The 26,697-nt window shown below is 41.6% G+C and overlaps 1 protein-coding gene across 3 annotated transcripts in view; it reads right to left on the bottom strand.

The window, feature by feature from the left end:
- SMURF1 (SMAD specific E3 ubiquitin protein ligase 1) overlaps positions 1 to 26,098 on the bottom strand; it is a 97,033-nt gene extending 70,935 nt beyond the window's left edge. For all 3 annotated transcript variants that reach the window (XM_073215058.1, XM_073215059.1, XM_073215060.1), the window contains exon 1: positions 25,946 to 26,098. In XM_073215058.1, the coding sequence (XP_073071159.1) occupies positions 25,946 to 26,000 (55 nt within the window). In that variant the 5' untranslated portion in view covers positions 26,001 to 26,098. The remainder of the gene's footprint in view (positions 1 to 25,945) is intronic.
- Positions 26,099 to 26,697: the final 599 nt, after the last annotated feature.

Raw genomic sequence — 26,697 nt, 5'->3', positions numbered from 1 at the left:
GGTAGGTATTGCCTGAGGCATCACGACGTGTGTGATTTGCCCAAGGCCACCAGTATGTTGCGGAACTGGGCCCGCTGACTACTCGGCACTCCGCTGCCTCCCAAGTGGGGCCATGAGTAGTGGTGCCTCCTAAGTTTATGGAGAGGAAGAAATATGGTGACTCCTGAAAAAGGCTCAGCATGTCTGCCTGGCAAGTGGTAAAAGCTTTAATAATTGACAACTATCTTTATTACAATTGTCAAAAGTCACCCAGCTCCTGAGCAGCAAAGCTGGAACTGAAAACAGACCAGGTGGACCCCAAAACCCATACACTAGTCATAGAGGTCACCCTAGATTTCTACAGTATGGAATTTGAATACCTAACCTAGTTCCCCCCAAAAAGACCAAGGAACAAAGGGGTGCGCCAAAGGATTCCATCCCAGCCCTGAAGCATTAAAGCTAGCACTTGGCAGACTCTCACTCTAGAACATTTTCGGAGAGACTCCAAACGTCGGGTGTGAAGGTTGTGCAGCCCAGCATAAGTGTTCTGGGGCAGGGCAAAGGGAAGGGAAACGGGACAGCGCCTTCCATGGGATCTGCCTCCCCACCCCAAGCAATTCCCTTCTGTGCACTCTGCATTCAACCTACTCTGCCCACAGAAGGATTTTAAATAGTACCTGACTGTAAATGCAAACAGTTCAGTGTCAAGTAAAAAAACAAAAAAAATCACTACACAAACACCAACTTATCGTCAAGACTGGAGAACACAGCTGGGCTCCAGTTAGAACTTCTAAGGTTATGACAAAGCATATGGCAATAAACCAGCAAGACACCAGAGCACATGGGAGGAAGGGCTAACTCAACAGCCCCTGAATGCCCACCGCAATTTATCAGGATGTCCAACATCACTTAGGACTGAAGATACTTAACTTGCTTCATACACAAGACACTTCTCATCTCTATTGGAATGGTTTTCAAGAGCCAAATAGGGAATCTGATGTTAACTTTGTAACAATGCACAGAGAGGGTGAACAGTAAATGTTTCCTTCCTGGTCTCTATCCAGGAGCACATAGCAGTTATTCAATAAAACTTTGTTAAAAGAAACTTTACACACCATTTAGTCTAAATTTGGCCCCAATAAAGATTCCTTGTTAAGCACTTTGGAGAGACTACCAATCAACATTTGCATAAACATACAACACTTACTACTTTGGGAGGGAGCCTAATTTATTCCCTCATTAGACAGTTCTCACTGTTAACAAGTTCCTTTCCAAGTAACAGCAAGATGCAAGACAACTAACTCTCTAAGCGCTTAGGCTGCGTACCCCTTCTAGCACTTTCTACCACTAGGAAGTGGCAAAGGCAGGATTGGAACCCAGGCATCCAGTGTGGCTGCTCTGAGTCACTACATTACTCCACTCCCTGGACCCTATGCTGCCCTCTGGGCACAAGAGAGCCCCTTCTACACGCAGGCCTCTAAAATCAGAATTCATCATCTCACCTCCTTGTTCAGTCTCTGCGAGACCTCACTGCTACCATCGAGACCCCTCTGACCCACAGGCAGCTCTCTTTTCAGTCTGGCACTTTTTTGTTTAATTGTGCTTAACTGTTTGCAGTGAATGGCTCACTTCTCTATGTACTCTTAAGTTCCTGGTAGAGGCTACTATATTTTGCTATACTCCTCTCATCCTTAAGCATCATGCTCAAGTGAGGCTAGTACATATGGCACTGGTGTTTTCCTCCTATAGAAGTCATCTGCCTAGAAAATTAATATCAAGTTTGAATGTAAAAATTATGAACTATAATGTTAAAAAATCAAGCCTCATTACAATAATAAAATGTTTATTTCTCCTTTATGTTTTTCAATAAATACATATTTCTTAAAAATAGGTATGCTACACTTGTGCAGTAACACACTGGGGTAAAATGCATTTCTCCAGTATTTATTTATTTAAAATAATATTCTTTCAAACAAAACAGAAATAGGCTCATAAATACAGGGAACTGGTGGTTGCCACTGCAGAGCAGGATGGGAGGACAGGTGAAATGGAAGAAGGGGATGAAGAGGTACAAACTTCCAATTATAAAATAAAGAAATCACAAACACAGAGAATATAGCCAATAATACTGTAATACCTTGGTTACAGATAGTAACTATACATATCGTGGTGTGGTGAGCATTTCATACTATATATAATTATTGGATCATTATGTTGTACACCTGAAACTAATAAAATACTGTATACCAAACAATACTTCAACTTAAAAAAAGAAAAAAAATGAATATTCTTTAGTTTGTTTCATCAGATAATCTGAACTGGGTTCATTCAAAGGCTTACACATTTCTCAGCTGTTAAGTAGAAACAGGCTCCATCAGTCACAGAGAGTTGATAAGTTGTAGAAATGAACTGACATAACAAAGGGTTTATTCCTTCCTTTATTATCAACTACATATCTGACACAGGTTAGGTCTGGGGGCTAGACTGTGCAGGAAGGGGCCGTGTGCTCCACATAATGATTCAGGGACCCAGGCTGGTACAGGCTGCGCTCCAAAGCAGAGCTGGAGAATCTTACTGCTCCTGCCCTGAGTGAGGAGTGGGACATACTGCTTCTCACAGGTCATGAGCCAGAACTAGTCACGTGCCAGAACTAGTCACGTGGTCCCACCTAACTGCAAGGCCACTGGGAAATGGCGAAGGGCACATGGACAGTCACTGAGCAGTGATGTTTCTGCCACAAAGGCAGCTCTGGATGTATGAAAATGGAACAATCTGTGACCTGTATATTAGGTGAAAAAGCAGGGTGCACAACAAGGCACATGGTATGCTATTGTCTGTGTTAAAGAGAAAGTGGGGGAGGGACAGAACAAAAAACCTCTGGAAGAATACAGAGACACTAGCAACACTGTGGTGATAATGTCACTTCTTGAAAGGCAAGCTAGGTGACAAGAGCCAGGAAGAAGGGAGACTTATCTTTAATGGCTGCCCTTTTCTATCATACGCATTCATTATCTATTTAAAAACTGAGATCATTTTTAGACTGTGATGTACACACATCAAATTAATGAGTTGTTTTTTTCTGAAAAAAGTCCAATCTATTGTAATACAAGAAACGCCAAATCCTTGACTCATCTTGCCTGAAATTGAACCCCTGGAGTACCTCTGACACAATCATATCCTTTTGCAAAGCCTTGCTGAGAGAGCTTGGACTGGCCTCTGTCTATTCTAAATATAAACATCACTATGCAGGTGATGAGGAAAAGTACTTGGGTTGATAAACTGTCTCCTTTTGGAAAGAATTGTCCTGTTATTTCAATTCAGGTACCATTTTCTAAAATAAAGATGCAGGCTGAGCCCTACACAAAATGCAACAAACCAATCCTCTGGGTTTCCAAGAAGCAAACAGTGCTGTTTCAGTGTTAAATTGTGGAATGCACAGACACTGAATCCTTTACAAAAATCATAATCAACAGCCTCAAATAATTTTTAAATACTTCACATGTCAGATATGCCAGGGGACAGCCACTGGGGCTTATGACAAGGCAACCCAAGAGCACACATGCCCCCTCACGCAGTTGTTTGTCTTAAACAAAAGCAGATTCCCACTGATGTGCGGCTGATGCCGGGCACCATGATGAGTGCAGGAGGCAACCAGTCAGGCCAAGTTGCCAAAAGGACTTTCACAATTCATTTAGACTTTAACATCAAAAAAAGACCTAATAAAAACAGGCTCATACTTCTCCATTCACCACACTTTAAATACCAGGCTCCAAGAGAAACAGCACTGTCAAGGCCACCCTATGGATTTTACTTCTAAGTTTAGGCTAAGCATATTACAGAGCAGCTTTTTACATCCCCAAGTTGGTACTTAACTAGCCTGTGACTATCTCTCAAGCTCTACAATGTACTGTCCACATTTAAATTTCAGTGGAAAATCAACTACCACGAATTGCATTCAAATATCGGTATTAGGCTTTCTAAACTGAAAGTGTCTGGGTGTATTGTGAGATTAATGGTATTAATACAAGAATCAAGTAGTATAGAAATCAAATGCACAAATGCATATGGCCTGCCTATTTCTCCTACAACTCCTGATGCATGATCAATGACAAAATGAGTAAAGACAAACAGCTCTTACAACTCGTGACCGCCCTCACATGGTTTCCGTGTCCTTGAGGAGCATCCCGCCCTAGGGCTGGACTCAAGGTCAGATAATGACTGTGTGTTGATCATGTGTTGAACCCCCTCCTCAAAATTCTTTGGATGTTTGGGTTCATTTGCTTTGCTCAATAAATGAGGAGTGCCTTTTTGGCATTACTCTTGTGCTGCTATACCTTAAGTCCCCTGGCTGGTCCTTTCAGATCTTCGATAACTCATGGCGTCTCCTCCCTTATCTGCAGGTCAGAGGCAGGGAGGGACCGAAAAGTGGCGCCCTAACAGGGACCCTTGAAACTCAGAGCGGAGAAGCTCTGAAGATCGTCAATCCGGTAAGACTCCCGGGAAAGCCGACATAGGGACAGGATCGAGACGTCAGGGACAACGTAGGGCCAACATGAAACTAAAGCACATAAATCAGAGGATTACTTAAAATTGCTTCGTGCTCTCCTGAAAACCTCAGGAGTGAAAACTTCTAAAAAAGACTTTGCTCGACTTCACAAATATATTAAAAAACATTGTTACTGATTGCTGCCACAAGGAACCCTCAGACAAGGTGACTGGAGTAATGTATTAAGAGATTTCAAAAAGGCTCACAGACAGGGAAACATTATCCCTGTACCTGTTTGGGTGGATCAATGGCCCCTCAATAAAGAAAAACTGGCAGCCTTACATACATTAGTTCAAGAACAGCTTTAGCTAAATAGATTAGAATTTTCCACAAGCCCGTGGAATTCCTCTGTATTCATTATAAAAAAGAAGTCCAGAAAATGGAGACTCTTATATTACTTAAGACAAATTAATGCAGTCCTTGAACCTATGGGTCCTTTACAAGAAGGCCTCCCTTCTCCAGCTATGATTCCAAAAGACTGGGACATGGTTATTATTGATCTTAAAGATTGTTTTTTTTTTTACAATTCCTTTAGCCATGGCATATAGGGAAAAGTTTGCTTTTACTGTATCCTCCTTGAATTTACAAGCTCCTTCAGAAGGATTCCAATATGAAGTACTTCCTCAAGGAATGTTAACAGCCCTACAATTTGTCAAAATTATGTGCACAGGGCTCTCTTGTCCCCTCCTGGCGTGAGCAAGGAGCTGTCTGTTCTTTCACTGTATCTCTAAATAAAAGCCTCCCCTTAGCTCTTCTACCTTGACTGTTTGCTAAGTTCATTTATCAACTCCGCAAACAAGAACCCCAGAATCATCTTTGGGGACTTGTCCAGGATAACTTCAGAGGTGAGTATCAGCATCCAAGCCTGCCTTTTCTTTACTGTCCTTATAGAAGGAAGCCGTCTATGGCACACAACATCGGGCGCTCCTCAGCCACTTAAATAGGACTAGCCCAGTTGCTGATCTCAAAGTCTCGAGCGACAGGTTCCCCTGCATCTCCCTCAGTGGATTCCCCGTCTCCCTTGGGAGCTGGGAAAGTCACCTGAGTGGAGGCCAGGATTCCCTTTCAGAGGCATCTCCGGGGATGCGAGGGACTGAGGAAAGCCGTGGGCAATTGCGAGAGTCTAGGTTGAGGCTGCACTTCAGCGGTTTCTCAAAGGCCCGCGTGTCCAGAATCAGTCCCCGACCGCCCGACTGGGTATCCGTGAGGAGTGTCTCTCTTTCTCTGTCTCTGACTTCCGGCCTGCTTCTTCAGGCCGCCCTGGCCTCTGAGTGAGGCAGGGAACATTCCTAACTCTCTTCTAACTTCATCAGTTTCATGGAACCTGATGCCCACCACTGCAAGGTAAGAGACTGCTCTTATTCCTGACTAAATGCTGTACTCTTTATCTCATAAAATGTGTCTGAGCACCTGTTAGCCATTTAAAAGACGATCAGCATCAGCTACCAGTCTTAAGTCTGATTAGAAAGGCTTGGCCGCTGAGAGAAATATACAATATAATAAGGTTATTCAGCTAAATATATTTTGCCACAAAGAAGGAAAACAGTCAAAAGTCCCATAGACTCAGGGGGGCCATCAGGTGAGAAATTGGGGATCAACAGAGGTGAGGCTCAGAACCTCACCCCCCCTGTTTTGAGAGAAATCTTCTGCATCCGTGGATGTTTTGCTGCCCTTGTCTAGCTTGGATTAATACTTAGTCCATAGGCACACACCTGATCATCTACATTTGCTCTCTTACAGCACTACACTATGTTTTCTACCTTTATCTTGCATCTACCTACCACTTCAGCATTTTATTAAAAATAAAAATAATAATAATAATAAAGGGAGAAATGTGGGATCCACATATAAATCAAGTATAAAAATCAAACGAATATTCATATTTGACCTGATTGTTTAAAGTTCATAATGCGTGATCAAAACCGAAAGTTTCTGTGATGAATGCCCTTGTACTGTTCACCATGTAAGAATTTATTCACTATGTAAGAATTCGTTCACCATGTAAGAACTTGTTCATTATGCTTCAGAAGATTGGAGACTGATGAGAATTAGGCTTGAAATGGATTAATGATTATGCATTGAGCATTGACCCCCTATACAGAATTTTATTGTTGTTAACAACCATTTGATCAATAAATATGAGAGATGCCCTCTCAAAAAAAAAAAAAAAGCCCCATAGACTACTACAATATGGTATTAGTTTTCTAAAATTTTTTTTGGTGAAAATCTATTCTTATTCGGTTCATTATTATCTTCAAAAATTGGGAGATTTTTAAATTAGACTCCCTGAAATGGAAGAAATTTATCTTCTGCAGTACAGCCTGATTTTAAATGACTGGTGCTAGAATTGTACTTGCATTTCATTTCCAGCCACCTGGACACACAAGTCCCTGTCAGTTCAGAGCCTTCATCCGCCTTGTTCATCTGGAGCCATCTAAAACTTAACCCAATTATGTAAACTTCTCACCCTTAGAATGTATTCTTGAAAATTGAGATACCTTTAATTAAGCAAGCTAAAAAGAAAGAAGGCAACTGAATATTAGTAACTCAAATCTTTGTATCAGTTTATCTATCTGTGTATATGTTCTTTTATGAAAAGTGTTGCTAACTGTAGTCATTACATCTCAATCTGTATGTTTATATCTAAGTGTGTAAATGAAAAATATTTTTCTACCTCTGGATGGTATTAATAAAAATTGATTTGAAGACAAGCGCTTGTGAAAATTGGGCATTCTAAAACTTCCAGAAAATTCTAATAAAATATATTAAGCATTAATGCTAATTTAAGTTGAACTAAAATGGACATGTCCTTTTCAGCTGCCTAAATTTACCTAAAGTCATTAAAGCTGATGTTATCTGTTAAATCTTTCAAGAAAAAATGCTTAAAGAGAGGCTTGACTCGGTCTATTGTTTGGTAAAAGTTTTGTGAGTACAGTTGTTAGGAATAGGTAAACTAAATAAGTGTAGCAAGTAAACATCTTAGTAACAGTGTGTTAATGTATTACAGTGTGTTACAGTGTATATACCTATAAACAGCCTGAGAATCTTTGTAGCAACCTAAAACCTTAAAGTTTTGCTAAGTTAAACAGACATATTTTGTGCTTAGAGATTATGCTGTAAAGCACATGGTTCCAGGAATTATAAAGGGTGTTCATAAATTTGTTAATCTAAAGAATGCTAGTGCAATGGTTTACAATAGCCCACTTCTGTGTTCACTGAAAATTAAAGTTCCTAATGGTTTTAAGGTCTAATTAAAGCTACTTAAAGAAGAAAACATCTCTACTTGCTAAAAAACAAGTGTGTTTTAATAAGAGAAAGGATAAGGAATGGAAATTCATTTTGTTGAAGGTAAAAGAAACTGTTCTAAAGTACAGCTGTTTATTTAAAGAGGAAGAACTCTAAATATAAAAAAAAAAGAAATGTAGAAACTTTGTGGAAGAATTAATATGGTCATGCTATGTAAAATTAAAGCAAATGAGTCTCAGTATCAAGTACACAGCAAATTAGAATTTTGTTTTCAGATAAAAAGACAAAGTTTTCTTAAACTGTTAGTCTGCTTTTAATGTTCAAAGATTGCAAAAGGTTTTCTAATTGTTTTATCAAAATAGTTTCTCATGCTTAAAGTCTCAATGAATTGAGTATTTAAGAAAATGAGATCTTAATATTAAAGAACTAAAAGTTAAACTTTGCTAACAACTGTGTAAACTTCTGTATCTGCCTTTGAAGTATTTTGTTGTTTCTAGTTAAATAGATAAGTATTGCTTCATGGCAACCTATAATCTTACTGAAGCAAATGCCAAAGAAACTTTCTTCTGACAACTTTCCAAAATCAAATTAAAAAAGGAGCTTTTACCTCTAGTTAACTCTGATATTTTCCAGAGGGCCCCTGGAACATGTCAGAGGAATTTTTTCTCCTCATCAGGGAAAATATTTGGCTAATTTAGCTTATTTATCTGATATATATTTACCTGGAAAGCACTGTCAAAGGGAATGATGCTCAACTTTGTTACTGAATGTTTTACGTTACAGAAATATCCAAATTTTCTTATGTCAACTGTCTTATTGTAAGCTCTCATCAGATCTTTAACCATTGTCATTTGTTAGTCTTTTGTCATTTATAGTCACTGTTTTATTACTCCTAAGTATTGGTTACATAAGATTAAGTAAACTAAGGGAAATGACTTTGTGGCTTTTTGTTTCAAATGCTGCTGATAAAGTGTTTTAAGCTTTTTCTCTTAAGCTGACTGACAACAGTTAAGTAAATGACAATACCTTTATAAGCAGAATTGAAACATTTATCTTTCTCCCTACCTGACCCCTCCAGAATTTAAAAGCTTTCAGTATTTTTATATTTTATGGCAGTATGTTTATTTGCATAAGCTCAGTAAGAATCTGCTTTCCTTATAACAAGACCAATTAAAAACACTGGTTATGTTACCAAGGCTTTGACTAGAATCTCATACCTGAGAGACACGTGCATAAACTCAGATATGAACAGCTTTAAGGAACTAAGGTTGACTTTATATAGCCAACAAAGCCCCTTGGAAGAACTGGCCTGGTACCTTGCTTATACAGGGTTCCCAGCAGCTTTTTACCAGGTGAGTAAGGAAGGTGTCTTGCCAATGGGTTTCAGCCCCGGGCAAGTTCGCTATGGATTCAGTGTGACCAAAGAAATTGACAGCAAAACATTCTTTGGGGTGGAGGGGTTTATTACCCAGCTTGTTCTCCGACAGTAGGTCTCTATCTCCACCCAGAGCACTGGGGTGAGCTCTCTATATAGTGCAATAATGGCTTACTGCCTAAAGGTGTGGAAGCGGCACCCCAGCAACAGGACAGTTACATCATCAGGTGGTTTAAGTTCAGTGAGAATCCTGGCCATAGGAACCCCAACTTCCCCACAGAAGGTCACTTCCTGGCAGGTACAGGAACCTCAAAATGTCTCGGAGACCTCAAGAAGAGAGGAATTCACCCAAATATACAGGTACTGCAGGCAAAACCTGATGGCAAATCTGGCTTGGCTTTCTGGCCTCGAGAGGCCTTTAAAAGTCCAATTTGAAATTCCTTATAAAAAGTTCCAGCAAAGCACATTTAAAAGATCCTATGTAAGCAATTGCTCTTCTTGCTTCACTTATGCAAATAGTCAAGCCAAGTGTTAATCGTTTTCTTAATCTAATCACTTCTAATAAAAATGAGGGTGATTTTAGAGAAAAGTATTGCTTCAATAATGCAGCCTTATCTATACTAAATCCTAGTACTAGTCATTGGGATGTAGACTAGATCCAGAATTCTAGTTTCCCCAAAATATCTAGCTATGATTCTCTAGATGTTTTAATTTCCTCCCATCATTTCAATTAAAATTTTACTGTTTCTAGTCCTCATACTCAGCCACGCATTCTTAATCTTGTCTAGCTGCTCCAGAAAGGAAAATCCAACTCCAGATGTTGCTGCTTAACCTCATAACACAATTTGTTCTATCTTGCCTAGAAGAACCCAGAATAGAAGCACCAATCTTCCGAGGCCCTCTCACTGACCACTGACAGAGACCTAACTGCACCCTTTACTGCGTCCCTTCTCAGGACTAAGCAGTCAGAGCGGTCAATGCCCGCTTTCCCTAGCAGTAGCTAGGGTCTCTATCTTTAGAGGGGGGAATGAGACAGGACCTTGAGCTTAGACAGAATAGGGCGAGGGCGTCCGGAGAAAGCAAGGCAGGATATCTGCGGTCAGAGCAATGTAACTACATGCAAGGAAACCCCCTACCAAAACTCGGTGTTAAACATTAAGCTCTAGAGTCATTCTTCAGTGAGATCAGTTAAAGCTCAAAAGACCAGAAGCAATTTGGCCTGGAATGTTTGAGTGTTCTGCAAATAAAGAAGGGTATCTCTTTATCACTGTAAACAGCCCTAGCAAACAGACAACAACCCAGTCCACCTTAGGGGCAGGGCAGGTGGTACAAGTCCACACTCTAAGCCTTCTCTTCACATTATCAAAGTATACACAGCATGGGGTGCATCCTTCCTGCTCTAATAGATTATCCTGGAAATAGTCTTGAAAGATTTCTCAGGGCTCTGCCGTCTGATTGTGACAACTTGAAGCTTCTAGATCCCACCTCTGTTGCAGTTGCAGCTGCATTCATCCTTCTGGTTCCTGGACTTGTCGGTGGAATGCAAAATGAAATATCTAAGTTAGCCTGTGCGTACAGTAAGACAACGAATTTGACTGCTTCCATATTAACTGAACTCAATCAAGACCCAGGAGAAGTGCGAGTTGCGGTGCTTCAAAATCGCGCTACTATAGATTATCCATTGTTAAAAGAACATATGGGATGTGAACAGTTTCCAGGAATATGTTGTTTTAATTTGTCTGATTTCTCTCAAACTATCCAAAATCAATTAGATAATATTCATCATGTTATTGATAAGTTTTCACAACTGCCTGGATTATCAAATTGATTCTCTTGGTTTCATTGGATATGACCAATACTTACGGGTTTACTTCTATTATGTATTTATTTTCCTGTTCTGGTAATGCGGGTATGTAATTTGATCACTAGCTTATTGAAGCCAATATATGCTTATGCTACTTTTCAAGAAGTAATGTCTAAGAAGTGATTGTTCTCTGTCTACATTACCCCCCCGTGAAAGTCCGTGCAGTGAATCATTGTATTTTGTGATTTTTATGATTATGGCTGGACGTAAGAGTATGAGGAAAAAGCATCAACCTACTTCAAATGCCTCTTTTTGCTGCATGTTATCTCCCTGTATGGCCCCGGAGGATGGCTGGATAGCCAGAGACAGGTAAGATTCCTCATGGGAGGAACAACCTAAGACAGGCACAGTCACAGGGGGGCCAACAGGCCAGGAGAAGGGGGCCAACTGAGGCGAGGCTTAGAATCTCGTTCCCCCATTTATGCGAGGCATTCCCTTCTGCTCTTGCCCAGCTCAGGTCAAAACTCCATCTATAGGCATAGAGACCTGATCACCAGCAATTACCTTCTATTTGCACTAAATCTATTTTCTGTCTTTATTTAAGAAGCAGACTTTTATTTCATACTGCAGAATCCGGAGAAGTAAACTATGTTAAAAGCCTTCTATTAGAAACTATCTGCTTACTATATTCTTTATTATACTACTTAAAAGAAAAGGGGGAAATGTGGGATTAATGGGATTAATACAAGAAATCAAGTAATATAGAAATCAAATGTACAAATGCATACGACCTGATTGTTTCTCCTACAACTTCTGATGCATGATCAATAACAAAATGAGTAAAGACAAAACAGCTCCTATAACTCATGACTGCCCTCACATGGTTTCCGTGTCCTTGAGGAGGGGCTGGACTCAAGGTCAGATAATGATTGTGTGTTGATCATGTGTTGAACCCCCTACTCAAAATTCTTTGGATGTTTGGGTTCATTTGCTCAATAAATATGAGGACTGCCTTTTCGGCATTACTCTTGCGCTGTTACACCTTGAGTCCCCCGGCTGGTCCTTTCAGATCTTTGATAACTCATGGCGTCTCCTCCCTTATCTGCAGGTCAGAGGCAGGGAGGGACTGACAGTGTATCAAAGGCATTTTCCCAAGCAGGCTGTCTCCCAACAGCTTGTGCTCTTCTAAGAGATTATGGGCATTATCATTTAACCTGCCTTTAGCTTCCCAATAGGTTTATGCAACTAATATTAATCATCTCCAAAAATGTATCTCAAATCTCTCTAAATTGCTGAAGAAGGGCAAATAACCAAAGTTGCCACACCTATTACGGGGCCTTGTATAATCCATTATTAAACCTACATAATGAATTAGTGATTATTAAATTGCCAATACTCCAATACAAGAGACCTAATCCAATGTAAGTTCAGGAAAAAAACAAAAATGAAAAGAAACTTTAGGTCACACTGTGTTATGTTTAAACCTAAGACAAGTGGCACTTACTGGTGGGCACACATACAATTTCCAGGCCTTTCAAGTCAGAGGCAGCCACAGTACTGTGTATCATTGACTCTAAGACACCGTTTTTCATTATTTTAATATATCTGAAGTCAGCTAATGACCATGTTTAATGTAACTACTGGTGTTTCTTTTTTACTGGTACATAAAACTATGGTGTGATTTTCAATCAATGGCATCTCAAATTCACTGAAATGTGACAGTGTTAGTATCAGCTAACATGTCCTGAACTCTTACTATGTACCAGACACTATATGTGGGTTATTTCATTTAATACCCACAACATTCTAAAGTGGCTCCATTTACTTTCCCCATTTTTACTGCTTAGGAAACTGAGAGATGAGGTCACTTGTCTAAAGGCACAGGCTGGCTCCAGCCCAGCTCTTAACCACCCCGCCTTGCTGACTCCACAGAGGGAAGAGCTGGAGTCGGAGAGTCAACCATTCCCTGGAGCACAGGCTCAGCCAAGCATCTTAGAAGTGCTTCGTTTAGGCCTACAGGAGAACAAATACATGGCTTCAAATATCAGAAACAGGTATTAATTCAAAGTCTTTATTATAAGGGGTTGGGGATTATCTATCTTACAAAAAATTATATTCTTGCATATGCTCTTTGCATAAAAATGAATTTTTCCCCATACATCCTGAATTCAATTTACAACTAACATGTATTTTACTTTCTTAAAATCACCGTTATCTCTAGAGAAATGGTGGAAGAATGTATTCCTGTAATCTGTACCTGAATTTTGTTTAAATCTTAGTATTGAAAGTCATAAAACAACACAACAATCCAGAAACTCTATAATGCAAATCAACAACGAACGGCAGCTTTTCTGTCCTTACACTCAGAATACACAAAGCTAGCACTGTAATTTTGTTTAACTGATATTGTCTAGTTATTTGTTCCTTGCCTTCCTAGCATCCATTTTCTTGTTCCCGCCATGTCCCTGTTCTGTATGTTAGGCCAAACTAACACCATTACTAGATACCAAGACGGATGCCGCTTGGACTAGAAAGTAGTAGGGTGGGCAAAAGAACCCTGGCCCCCAGGCATCTCCCAAACACTCATTAGGTATTCTCAGCCTGAAAATGGAAAACATCATTCAAGATGCAACCGCAGAGCATCCCGTGGCCATGAGGCAAATTAATAATGTCCCTCCACACCACTCAGTTATTCCCAATGGCCCCAAAGGGAGAGGCTAAGGAGAAGGCCAGAAAACCAAAGCCTACGAAGAGGGTCCAAATTCTAGACTTAAGAATATTTCAGGCTTTGGTTCAAGTTCCTGGAATTGCCCAGAAGCAGACTAGATTTTGGGGGTGTCACATGGTCAAAGAAACTCCAATACTGGCTGAAACAGCCTGAGAGTGCCCAGTCCCCAGGCTCCCTGACACACAAAGTGGCCCAAGAGAAGCGGCCTACTAACAAACCCAACAGGGCCTCCAGGAAGGCATCCTCTGACGCCCAGATGAGATGTGGCCATGGGACCCAGTCAACAAGGAGATCATAACTCTTTCAAGTAGCAAGTGTCCATGAACACCACTGTGTGCCAGGCAACATTCAGTGAGAATACAGAAGTAAACAAGATAGCAAGACCCCTGGCTTCATGGAACTTACATACTATGAGCCGAGACAGAAAATAAAATTGATTGCATAGCTACAAACAAAATGATGAGCAGCACAACAGGCTGCTGGGAAGTAACTGAGGGGGCTATTTGACAGGATGGCCAAGGAAGGCCTTCCTAATGTGGGGACACCTACACTGAGACCTGAGTGACAGCCAGGGAAAAATCGAGGGAAGAACATTAAAGAATTTCATTAAAAAAAAAAAGTAATAATTCATGCAAAATCCCCAAAGCAGGGACAAACCTGTCATGTTTTAGGACTGGGTGGCTGTGGCCTAGAGAACAAGAGGGAGAGACACACACAGAGAGGGTCGAGAGGCACAGGGCAGGATCCCAGGGTAAGATTGCCCAGGCTCTGAGCTGGAAGCCACTGGAGGACCTAAGGGAACGACACGATCTAGTTTGTGCTTTGAAAAGATTCTGAGATGGTGCACACACATCAGTGACTGCCAGGGGTCCCAGGGACTAGGGGGGATGAGTGGATGTAGCCACAAAGGGACAGCACTAAAGAGCCTGGTGGTAGCAGTACACACCTGTATGTGGTGGTGGTTACACATCTCTACACACACCTGTACAAACACATACACATGCACACATAACTGGTGAAATCTGAATAAGCCCTGTGCATTGTGCCAATGTTGACTATCAGTTTCCTTGTTTTGATATTGTAGCACACTTATGCAGGATGTTAAAAATGGGGGAGGCTGAGGGAAAGGCACACAGACCTCCCTGTACATTTCTGTGAAACTTCCTGTGAACCTATAATTACTTCAAAATTAAAGCTAAAAATGTGTTGCATATTTGAAAGTTGCTGAGAGTACAGATCTGTTAAGTTCTCATAACAAGAAAAAAAAATGTTTTTGTTTTTTTTTAGGCTGTGCAACACAGTGAAGACAAGTAGTGATTCTACAGCATCTTACTACACTGACAGTGACTGTAATGGGGTGTGGGGGGGGACTTGGTGAAGGGGGGAGCCTAGTAAACATAACGTTCATGTAATTGTAGATTAATGATAACAAAAAATAAAAAATAAATAAAAAGAATAAGCTGGGCCTTTTAGCAGGAAAAAGTAAAAAAAAAAAGTTTTTGTAACTATCAGGTGACAGATGGTAAGTATAGACTTACTGTGGCAATAGTTGCATAATGTATACAAATATCAAATCATGCTATACACGTGAATTTAACATGTTATATGTCGATTATACCTCAATTTAATCAATAAAGACAAAAATAAAAGCATAACTAAATCATATTTAAACGAATTCTAAGATAATACTCATAATTTTTGGCCCATACAATACAAGCCACTTTATTTGGGGTTCTAGGAAGAACAAATGTGTTTATAATAATAAACAAATAGATAAAACTCACATGCTGATTGCCTGAAAAGTATGCACCTATTTCTATTTGTACCAAAATTATTGAATTTAGGCCTATATTAGTCCATATATGATTCTCTGTCCATATTATCTTTGTACAGTACTAGTTATTTAGAAAGAAAACAAGTCTGAACATCAAAGGGATGTCTCAGGAAAGGAAACCTGGTATGTAGACAAAATGTTATATAAATAATACATTACAAACTATTCACAGAAACAAGTTAAGGTTTTAACTAACATTCTTTTACCTTTCTTATATTACATCCAAATACAGACCTAGATTTTTTTAATATGAACAGATTTGCTAGTGGCTAAGGAAGGCCTCATCAATCTGAGTTTTACAAGCCCCCACCCCTTGGGGTGATTCTGATACACACCAGGGTAGATGATTCATTCTCAACAGGATAATATTACCTAGGTGTGAAAATTGTTTCTTGGGAGAAAACCTTAGCTATTACAATGCTTACATCAAAGTTCTACCCTACCTAAAAAAAGAAAAGTTAAAAATAAAAGATATCTAAGGCTGCCATTTAAGGTATGGGCTGGAGAAAAGGAAAAGCAGAGGCGGAACCGTGAAGTGATACCACGCCATATGCACCAAAAGGGTTAAAATGAAAGACACAAACACCAAGGCTGACAGGTAGCAAGTGGAACTCACATGCATTACTGGTGGAAAGGTAGACTGGTACAACCACTTTAGAAAAGCATTCAGCGGTTTTGTTGAAGCTGAATATATGCCTGCTCGATGACCCAGCAATTCCATTCCTAAGCATATACCCAACAGAAATGCATACGTATATGCATCAAAAGACACACATGAATGTTCACAGCGGCATTGGACATAACTGCCAAAACTAGAAACTACACAATTGCCCATCAACTAGTAAAGAGATAAATTATGGTATATTCACACAATGGAATACTATGCCACAAACAGATGATATACAACAACACACACGGATGAATCTCATAAACATGTCGGACAGAGCAGTAACAAAAGAATGCACACTGTGTGATTCCATTGACATGAAATTCAAAAACAGGCTGTTGTAAGTCAGGACAGTGATTATCTTTGGGGTCGGAGGGGGTGGATACTGGGAGGGAGCTTGTGGGGTATTCTGAGTACTAGTAACATTCTACCTCCTGATCTAGATCAGAGTTTCTCCAGCACTATTAACATTTTGGACCATGTAATTCTTTGTCATAAGGGTCTGTTCTGTACATTGCAGGATGTTATCAGCATCCCTGGCCTCTATCCACTAGATACCAGTAGGACTCACAACGCTGTTACCAAGAAAAATGTCTCCAAACATTGCCAAATGTCCCTTAAGGGTGGGGACAAAACTGCCCCCTGTTGAGAATCACTGAGCTAAGATACAGTTACACGGGTATGTTCGTTTATAAATGTCAACAAGCCACACTGTTCTTTCCTGTATGCATATACTTCAATACACAGAAGCAGGAAGACCCTTCAGGTGACTACTGCAGGCACCCCAGTAAGAGGTAAGAATGCCTAGGACCAGGGTGGCAAGTGGGGAGGAGATGCGAGAGCCGCGGAAAGATTCAGGACTCAGTATACTACAAGGTAGAGTGGACAAGTTCGAGAGGATGAGAAGGGAATCAAGGAGGACACCCAGGTTTTTGACCAGAGCAGCCAACTGGTCGACAATGTCACTTATGAAGCTAGAGCAGACTAGGGTCAGGGCATCTTGGGGAATGACTGGGGAAGGGGGTGATAAAATCATGAGCTATCCAGAGGCGACACATGTGCCATCCCTGTACAATAGAACGCAGCTGTGCTGGGAACCATAAAGACTACGTATTTCCCTTCTCAACTCTTTCAAGTGGGAATCTTCAGTTTGGTCTCCTGCTCTCTCGACGGCTGTGCACAATTAAACTTGTCATTGGCCATCCCTGCATCATCAGACCATGAGAAGCTCCATGTTCCATGATAAAGACAACTGGCCATCCTCGCCAGGGCTGCTGGGGCTGCAGCTAGAGACAGTGAACCCAGAGGCAAAGGGCAAAGGAAGTCATAAACCAGCAGAGACCCAACAGCGGCAAATCCCTCTCCACCTCTGCTTTAGAGGCAACCCAGCTGAGGACTTCCATCATTAATCTTTTAACATCTCTGAAATAGAGGAATAACGTACTATAACAGCATGGTTTGGGTTGCAGGAAACATTAAAATAAAAAAGAGCAAGCGGCAGCTTCCCAAGCCAGAGACAGTCGCAGCTTAAAGCAGGATGGGGCAATGGACGCGAAGACACATTTCAGATAAACAGAGGACATGTTAGATGTGAAGAGTGACAATGAGTCTTGATTTGTTTGGGCAACTGGGCTGCTTTAATGAGTGGGGGAAAAGGGGGAGAGAAAGTTTTATGGGGAGGGGACTCAAGCAGACTGTTTTTGACATGTTAAGCTTCAGGTGTCTGTGAGGCATGTTTGGGGGGAAGCAGAATGTCACGTTTCCAACCTTCTGTAATTAAAGAGAAAAGAAAAGGCTACTTTACCAAGCAATTTTTAACCAAAGAAAAAGGCTTGTCTAATTTTGTGAGTATGGATTACGCTCACTAAAGCCTAATAAGAGTCAGATCAATGTCCCATGAGTACATGCAGGCCTTCTCCCGCACATGACTATTGATTACTGAATAGCACACAAGCTTATTACAGGTGGATTAAGTGTGCTTCTAAGTATTTTTGTATCTGCACATGGAATGATTATCCATTTAAGACAAGAGAAACTATTCTCGCCTGTAAAATGTGTTTTTAAAAAAAACAAATTGCATGCTATTGTTTTTAACCTAGAAATAAAAAACACATACAAAAATAAAACCCTCGAGGAGCTGGACTTGGTATCTTGGCTCAAGGGAGAAAATGCACATGAGAACTCTTTGGAAACTATGAAACACTGTACAGATATAAGGCACTACTATTACTGACATGTATAAACAGACATCAAGCAATTCTCAAATCTATAACCTAAGGATTTTTATCTCAAAGATCTAAAAGAACAAAAAGGCAATAAATTACATGTGGTTACAACTTTTTTCCTTTTATAGAGCGAGATGTTTCTTTTTTTAGGCACTGCTAAAATGAACAGGCCCTTAAAGAAGTTCAAAACAAACATGCTGATTAGAAATACTTGGAGAAATACAAATTATTATTACTGGTTTAGGCAAGTTAGTGTTTACCCCCATTTTAGGGATGAAGTAAATGTAGGTCAGAGATAACCCCAAATGACATTCCACATATATTATATAAACCACCATTATGCAGAATCAAGAGCCCAGTCTTTCAAAGGACTCACTAAAGAAGGGCCGAAGAGGACCCGATTTCTGAATCCGTAGAGAATCATTCAAGTATACTCTAATGTCATGCACCAACTATTATTTTCGCAGGGGACATGGGGGTCTCAGTATCAGAATAAATATATTCTCTGGGAAAATAAGTTTGTTCAGATCTAAAAAGTATGCAAAGTATTTCACTCTAGAACCCAGAGATCTTCCTGGTGAAAATACACACAGCCATGGGCATTAGGCCCTTAGATGCTATTTTATTTTAGCTCTTCAAAATGTATTTGACACAATTACTTTGAATTTTCAGAATCCCTACATTTGAAAACAATTACTTTTGGCAATTAATGTACTAGTTGCTCTAATACAAAGAGCAAGGACTATAGATTTTTTTTTGTTTTTAACATTTTTAATTGTTGAAAAGCAACCTATGTTGGTGGGGGAGAAAAGGCAGTTGGGGAAAGATTAAACAGTACAAAAGGAATACAATGAAAAGAAGTCTCTGGCACCTGAAACCTCAGGCCCGGGTTCTCCCCCACAGAGGAAATCACATCAGTACATCAACTGTATCCTTGCTGTGATGTTCTAGACAAATACATCTATCAAGCTCCCCTTTTATTTTTGATTTACTACTCAAATAGGAAGAAGAGTATTCACTCTTCTGAATCATGTTTCCCCCCACTCAATAATATAATTTGAAGAATGCTTCCTATCAGAATATAAAGCACTCTTTTCCTTTTAGACAGCTACACATCCCTGGGGCTGTACCATAATTTATTTAACTAGTTATCTATTGATGCATTTAGGGTGTTCTCAGTCTTTTATAATTTAAAACAATGCTCTGAATTTTCCATATAAGTAAGGCTTTACATAAATATATCCATAAGAAATTCCTAGAGGCAAAAGTACTAGATCAAAGGATATATATGTTATCAGATAGTACCAGACTATAAAGTGACACAGCATAGTAAAAGGAGGGCATTTCTCAACCAACAGTGTAAAAGAGTTTCTGCTTTTCCACAACTTTGTCATCATGACAGATTTTCAAACTGTTCTCTGCCAATCTGCTAGATGAAAAACTGTTTTGCCCTTAGTTTTAATTGGTACTTTGTTTAGCATGTAGGGCTGAATGTCTTCATGTGTTTGAAATCATTCTTTTCTGTGAATTGTGCACATTCTTTGCCAAATAGTTTTTTGGCCTTTTTCTACTTGATTTTGAAAGACCTTTATAGATTAAGGAAGTGAGATTTCATTTTCATCGAGCTTGCAAATTGTTTTTCCTTTATCTTTGCATACGGATTTTCATCCCTTTTATTTTTCCATGGAGAAATTTTCTATCCAACTACTTCAGTAAAGGTCTTTAATTGCTTGTAAATCACTTTCCAGTTGAATCTTTTGGATTTTTAAAGATATAAAATGATATCATCTGCAAATAATTTTCTTTTCTGCTTTCTGATGTCTTTCTCTTGTTAATAACAACTGTGACAGTGTACGTACCAGTATCGTTCCTGACAAAACCTGAATGCCTCCCAGGTTTTGTAATTAAAGATGATGCTTTCGCTTGTTAACACTATTTCTCTAAGTAACTTCCTGAATGCACAGAGAATTTAACAATTTGTTCTTGAGAATTATTATTCTGTGGTTTTTAATAGGCTCTACAGATTTTTCTTCAGTGTCAAAGTATATGATTAGCTTTAGCATTTACATCATTATTTGGGACTAAGAAGTAACAAGAATTTAACTCTATTTACACTGTTACTCTATAAATTATTCATAACTATTCATCAAAATATTTAACCCTTGCACGATATAAAAAGGCAGGTATTTCACATTATAGATAGTAAAACAGCCATGAAAAGATTAGAATTCCACCATCCCCTTTCTTCACTGTGGCACTTTTGTGAGTTAGAAATAAAATTTGGACGCTCCGAGTACCAGCGTTTAAGCCACAAGAAAGCCGCACAGCCTTTCGAGAATTTAGTGATGCCCAACATACAAAGAAAGCAGGATGGCATCTCCAACCCGCAGCTTCCCAACCTTCCCTCCCAGACTCCTGAAAGCAACCTCCAACTTAAGACTCAGGAGCTTAAAACATCTGAAATGCATCACCCAGCAGCCAGCATAATAGGTTCCTGCTCAGTACATGATGCTGCCGACATTCCTCAGCCAATTAGAATTCCTTTCAGCTGCAATGGAGGTGAACACAGCTGGAATCAGAATGGGGCACATCACCAGACACGCTGACTGTACATTATTTAAGCTGTTTTTTAAAACAAAAGGTTGGGTTTTTTTCCCTTTAACCCAGAAATGTGGAAACAACATTCCACTTAAAGATCTAAATGGATTCAGTCAAATCAGTAGATGCAACAATAATTCTAACATTTAAAAAAGTAGCTCTACCAGATCCACAGGGCTAGGAGCTTTTGTTTTCTCACCACAGCCTAGGGCTCCTTTAACCGGCATGGCCTTAGGGACTGTGGTCAGCCAGGGTGAGTGCTGAGGACAAGCCAACTGAAGTTCCAGGCTTTCTCTCAATGAAACTCACTTACAAAACAAAAAGCAAACCAGTAATTTAATAAGTTATTCAGTGACAAAAATAAAACAGAGTAACATCTTTTATTCTCTGCTTGTAACTATTTAGTCTCTGACATTTTTGAAATTAATAAAATTTGATTCAAGTAAGAACTCTAAAAGTTAAGGCTTCTTAACCAGAAAATCAGAGCACTGAGAACACACCAACTTATTTCATCCACTTCAGAAGGTTTTTTGAACTTCCCTTTCTCTTTTAGCACTCCATAAAATGCACAATTTAGCTATTTTAAGTTTTAACCAGGGCGCACAAACATGTTACAAAACAGCCAATTCTAATTAAGGGATCACTGAGCTGATGTTGAAATATCATGGGTCAGTCTTTCTTTGCTTTCTTTTTTTGTTTTTTATTCATGAGGAAATAACTTCTTCACAAATGACTCAGTCCTCAGCACCTCCCCTTTCACCCAGTGTTCCATGCTAGAACCTGACAATGTGACCAAACAGAGAAAATGGAATTTGTAAGAAGGAAAAACTCCAAAGTCAGACACCACATTCAGGGTTGCAAAAATAAGACATTTTCAACTCTGACAAATAATTAGACTTGCAGTCAAAAATTCTAGGTGGATTTCCTCAAAACTACTGGAAAAACACAGAAATAAAATATATGAAATATTTATGTCCCAAGTCAGGTGGATCAAGATGATTAAAAAAATGGATTTCAGAGAAAAAAAGTTCTTAAGAAATGTGATCAAATCACAAAATCAGTAATAGAACCTGCATTTGGTAGAATGGGATTCCTTTTAAAGTATAATTACAGTCTGGGTTTTGCAGGAGTATTTGATTTAATCCATCCCACACCCTTAGCTAAGTTAGCCTCAAAGAAGTGTGTGGACGGTACTTTCATAGACTTAGGCTGACAACTCAGGTTGTAGTGCATGCCCAGCAGCTGATGACTACTCGACCTTATCCCAGTTACCGTGGTTAAAACTAAAGTGTTGTCTGCCTTACAGAAATGAAGTCTTTGCTAATACAAACTGGCAAAGGGCAAAACTTACCAGCTTTCTAAAACTTTCTTTAGGGCAACTTAACTATTTTGAATGAATTAGGTCACCTAACTGTTATTGATCAATTAAAGTTATCAACAGCTATACTACAACTATTTCTCTCCCAGCTGCATCATCTGGACACCAAAACACAAGTCGGCCTTACACCACATGTGCTACCACTTTAAAAATAGCCTCCATTTCCACATGCTATCAAGGAAGGTCTCTGCTTCTCAGAAATAGAAGTTTTCTCTCTTCACAATACTTAGTCACACTCCAAAAGGTAGAAAAACAACGAGGTCTGAGAGTATTTCAAGGTATAAAACCACAAAAAAAGTTTAGGCATTTGCTATTTCAACTAACTAGTTAATGTTAGAATAAAATTCAATTTGCTTGAAGAGCACTATAGAACCCTTAGAGCTCAAAAGTCCATTCTTATACCCAAAGTGGCCTAAACAACATATCTGGGATTCATTTGTGTACCACGTAAGGACAAAATTTTTTGCGAGTCCTGCTTGAATTTTAAATGTTTTGTCAGCGAACTCCAAAATGTTTGCAAGATAATGTACTTAACAAAAATCACTTGATTTTGTACATATTATGCCTAAACCTACTGAAACCATTTTAAAAATTATTTTCCTGTTAAAATATCACAAAGACATTCACTAAAGTTATATTATTTTACAGATAAAAGACTCAAACACTCTTTTATCTACTGCTTAGGCCAGGTTTCCATAGTTCAACACACTACCCAAAAGTTCTCAAAAACAAACTAGGTTCCAGAGGAAGAAAAAAAAAATCATAAATGTAATCAATGCCCAAAATATTCGGCATAAACCAAACACGTGTGCTGTGTTTTAACACAAATTTCTGAATATCAGGATTGAGACTTAACAGAAGACATAAGCACCCAACAATACTTTGTAATAAGTAAATAACCAAATTCATACATTCTCTGTGAAAGAGAATCAAAGAATGTTACAATGGACTTGAAATACAATTATGGACCCCCAAGTTTTAAATGCTCTTTTATTACTCCAATGTCTTCATCTGCTGCACTCAATTATGCTCTATGTGATATTTACTGACAAGTTAGAATATCGCTCATTAAAAAAAAATTTTTTTTTCCAAATATCACCTATGGAAATAAACTCCAAAACCTGTAACAAAAGTATAAGAACTTTTGAAAGATGGCTATCCAACTTGCCAGAAGTGAAGAGATTTCAAAACCCCTGACAACCTTAAAGATGAGGCCAAAACCTAAGCTCTCTTCAACAGAATACCTAGTTCCAAGGTTTCCACTTATATTCTCATTCAACAGCTGGCTGGCATCTGGGGTGTCCCCAATCTCCACTAAACTCTCAATCCCTTGGCCGGGAGGACCACACTCAGATCATCCCAGTTCACTAATAAAATCAGTGGGGGAAAGGGAAAAGGTGTTTTGGAAATGACACCCAGCACCTGATCGTTCAATATCAAGTGCCACCCACAACTCTTTAAAGCATCCCTGTGTCTAATGGCATCTAAATTCCTGAATACAAAAAGAATTTGGGAGGACAAACCAAGCCCCCCCTTTTCACAACGAAAAGGCCCAGAGCTGCCAGATAGGCATGATTAATATATACACATTTGAGACAAACTTTGGAATTAAAAAACTCAAAAAAATCGGTTACTTCTGCTTTTAAGAAAACTGAAACCAATCTGACATCAATTATAGATTACACTATGAGAACCAAATTAAAGTTGTTAGTAATTAAAGTTTTACAAAGCATTACAAAGTTAAAATGGCTTTCATGCAACCATAAAAATTACAATGTATATACTGTATCTACCTAGTAAGAAATGTTTCCTACCGGCCCTGGAATAAAGGATTGTGTTTCTCCAGAGCAAAGATCGCTGGGATACGCCTGTTATTTTACAAAACCAGGGTCTGGGTTTGAGTCCTAATCATTATCTCATCTGATCATATTATCTGACCATAACCTAATCCGACATCTCTATACAAAAGAAATCATAACCCTTTTCTTGAAGCAAAAAAAATGGATCACGCAACTATGGACGTTCAAAGGAAATTTCTGTCTGAAAACAATCACCAATTATTGTTTCCATGCATTTTACCAATGATGTAGGGCTATGTCATCTGCCATAAAGTGTCCAAAATGCTCTTTGAAAGGATCAGACCAGACTCTGACTTTGGAGTCCTCACCAGACAGGCTGCTGAAGAGAAAAATCCAAGAGAATATCCCTGTCAGGGGTTAGCCTAAACTTTATTTCCTTTCAAGAGCTGGAAATATTTGAGTCTGAAAAATTCACCAGCAGAACCATATCTGCAAAACTAGAATGCGGCCTCAAGTATGGATGCAAACTGGAAGACTAGGCAACAGCACGCAGCTCTGAGCGGAGAAGGGGCAGGAAAGGGTGTAGACGGCCCCCAAGCTCTGGGACCGCCAGCCAGGGGCCCCTGCAGCAGACAGCTCGTATCTACACACATACACGCAACGCCACCACGTCACAAGCCCGGAGCAGAGATTCGCGCTCACCCTTGAAGGTGGCACTACAGAGCCACCTAGGAGACACGGACATTTCATTGAGAACTAAACGACGGTGAAGCAAGGATCCTGCGTTAGTGCAGCAGCCAAAGCCTCCAGTGTGTGGGGAGACGCGTAGGGCTGCGCTTGATGGGGACTCAAGCATGGTGGCGGGGGGCGCGTGTGATGGAGTGCAAGGCAGGTAAGAATTGAAGCAGCACAGTCAAGAGTACACAGTGGCCTGGCCTGAGAAAGGAAACGGACTAGACTCCAGAGGTCTGGACCATAGGGGAAGTGAGGAGAACAGGATCGGGGGATGCCACAAGACAGGACTGAGGAATTCGAGGCTGAAGGAAAGGGTGGAGGCGAGACAGGAGGGGGCGGGGCTGGGAGATTAGCGGGGGCGGGACCGGGCAGTAAGGGGGGCGGGACCAGGCAGTAAGGAGGGGCGGGGTTTAGGGGAGGGGAGGGGGTTGTGGGGGAAGGGAGGGGGCGGGGCGGGGAGAGAGAAGCGGGGGGGAAGTGGGAGAGGGTAGAGAGGGGAAGGTAGGAGGGCGGATGGGGGAAGGGGTGAGAAGTCCGGGAGGGCTGGCGGGAGAAGCGAGGGGGCAGGTTGGGAAGAGACTAGGAAGCAGGAGAAGGTGGGACCTGGAGGGTGGTGAGAAGCCCGGGGCGGGGCTCGGGGGGAAAGCGAGGGGGCAGGTTGAGGGGACCGGGAAGCGAGGGGGCTGGAGGGAGAAGCGGGGGGCGGGGAGTTGGCCAGCAGGGGAGAAGTGAGGGGCAATGGGGAGAGGAAGGAGACGGCGGGGCCAGGAGTGGAGCGAGGGGCGGGCCAGGGGCACACCCTAGGGGCAGTAGGGGGGCAGAGCCTGGAAGCCGCGGGCGGCGGGGGCGAGTGGCGAGGGGGCGGGGCCGGGGCGGCGAGGGGGCGGGGCCGGAGGGAGCCGCGAGGGGCACTGGCCGCGGGGTGACGAGGTCCTGGGACAACGGCCGGCGTGGGGGAGGGCCCTCTGGCAGGGCGCTCTGCGGGAAATCCCGGGGCCGCGGGGGCGCCGGGGGCCTCCCGCCGGCCGTACCTGTCAGACGGATCTTGATGCTGGAGCCGTTCCTGCGCGTCCCGGGGTTCGACATCTCCCGCCAACGATCGGGCAACCGAGGATCCAGCGCCGCCGCCCCCCGGCCCGGCCCCGCCGCCGCCGCCTCAAGGTTACGGCTCCGGGCTGGGCGCCGGGGTCCGAGCCGGGGCACAAACTCTGCGGCCCAGGCTTCCGGGCGGCGGGAGGATGGGCGAGCCGGGGAATCGGCGCTCGGCTCGGCGCCCCAACACTCGCTCGCTACTAGCAGAGTCCAGTCCGGAGCCGCCGCCGCCGTCACCCAACACCACCTCCTCAGAGCCGGACGCCCGCCGCCCTCGCTGCTTCCGCCGCCACCGCCTCCCGGAGCTGCGCGCGCGCCCGCCGCCTTGCCGGCCCGGCCCTGCGCGCCCCGGGCCTGCGCCCCCGCGCCTGCGTGCGTGCGCGTGCCCGCGGTTTACGGCGGGGCGGGGCTCGCGGCTACGTCGCCCACCCTCTTCTCGAGCGAGGGTTGTGGAACCGGCGCCTCCCGCGTCCTCTGGCTCGCGGGCCGAGGTCGGGTTGGGGGGCTCAGCGGGACCTGGAGCTACGCTCCCGGAGGCGATGGAGCGGTGCGGGCGTGCGGAGCCGGGGCCGCTTGCGCGTCGTCACCCTCGGTCTTCGCCACGTTCTCCGATGGAACCGATTTGCAGTGCGGACGCTGATGTTCCGAGAACGTAATCGATTTTCCAGGTCTCTCATTCAAGCCTCCAGGC

Source organism: Manis javanica, chromosome 10, assembly GCF_040802235.1.
Source record: "Manis javanica isolate MJ-LG chromosome 10, MJ_LKY, whole genome shotgun sequence".
NCBI classification, from domain to species: domain Eukaryota; kingdom Metazoa; phylum Chordata; class Mammalia; order Pholidota; family Manidae; genus Manis; species Manis javanica.
The sequence above is the reverse complement of the archived record's forward strand: the minus strand, read 5'-3'. Positions and strand labels throughout refer to the sequence as shown.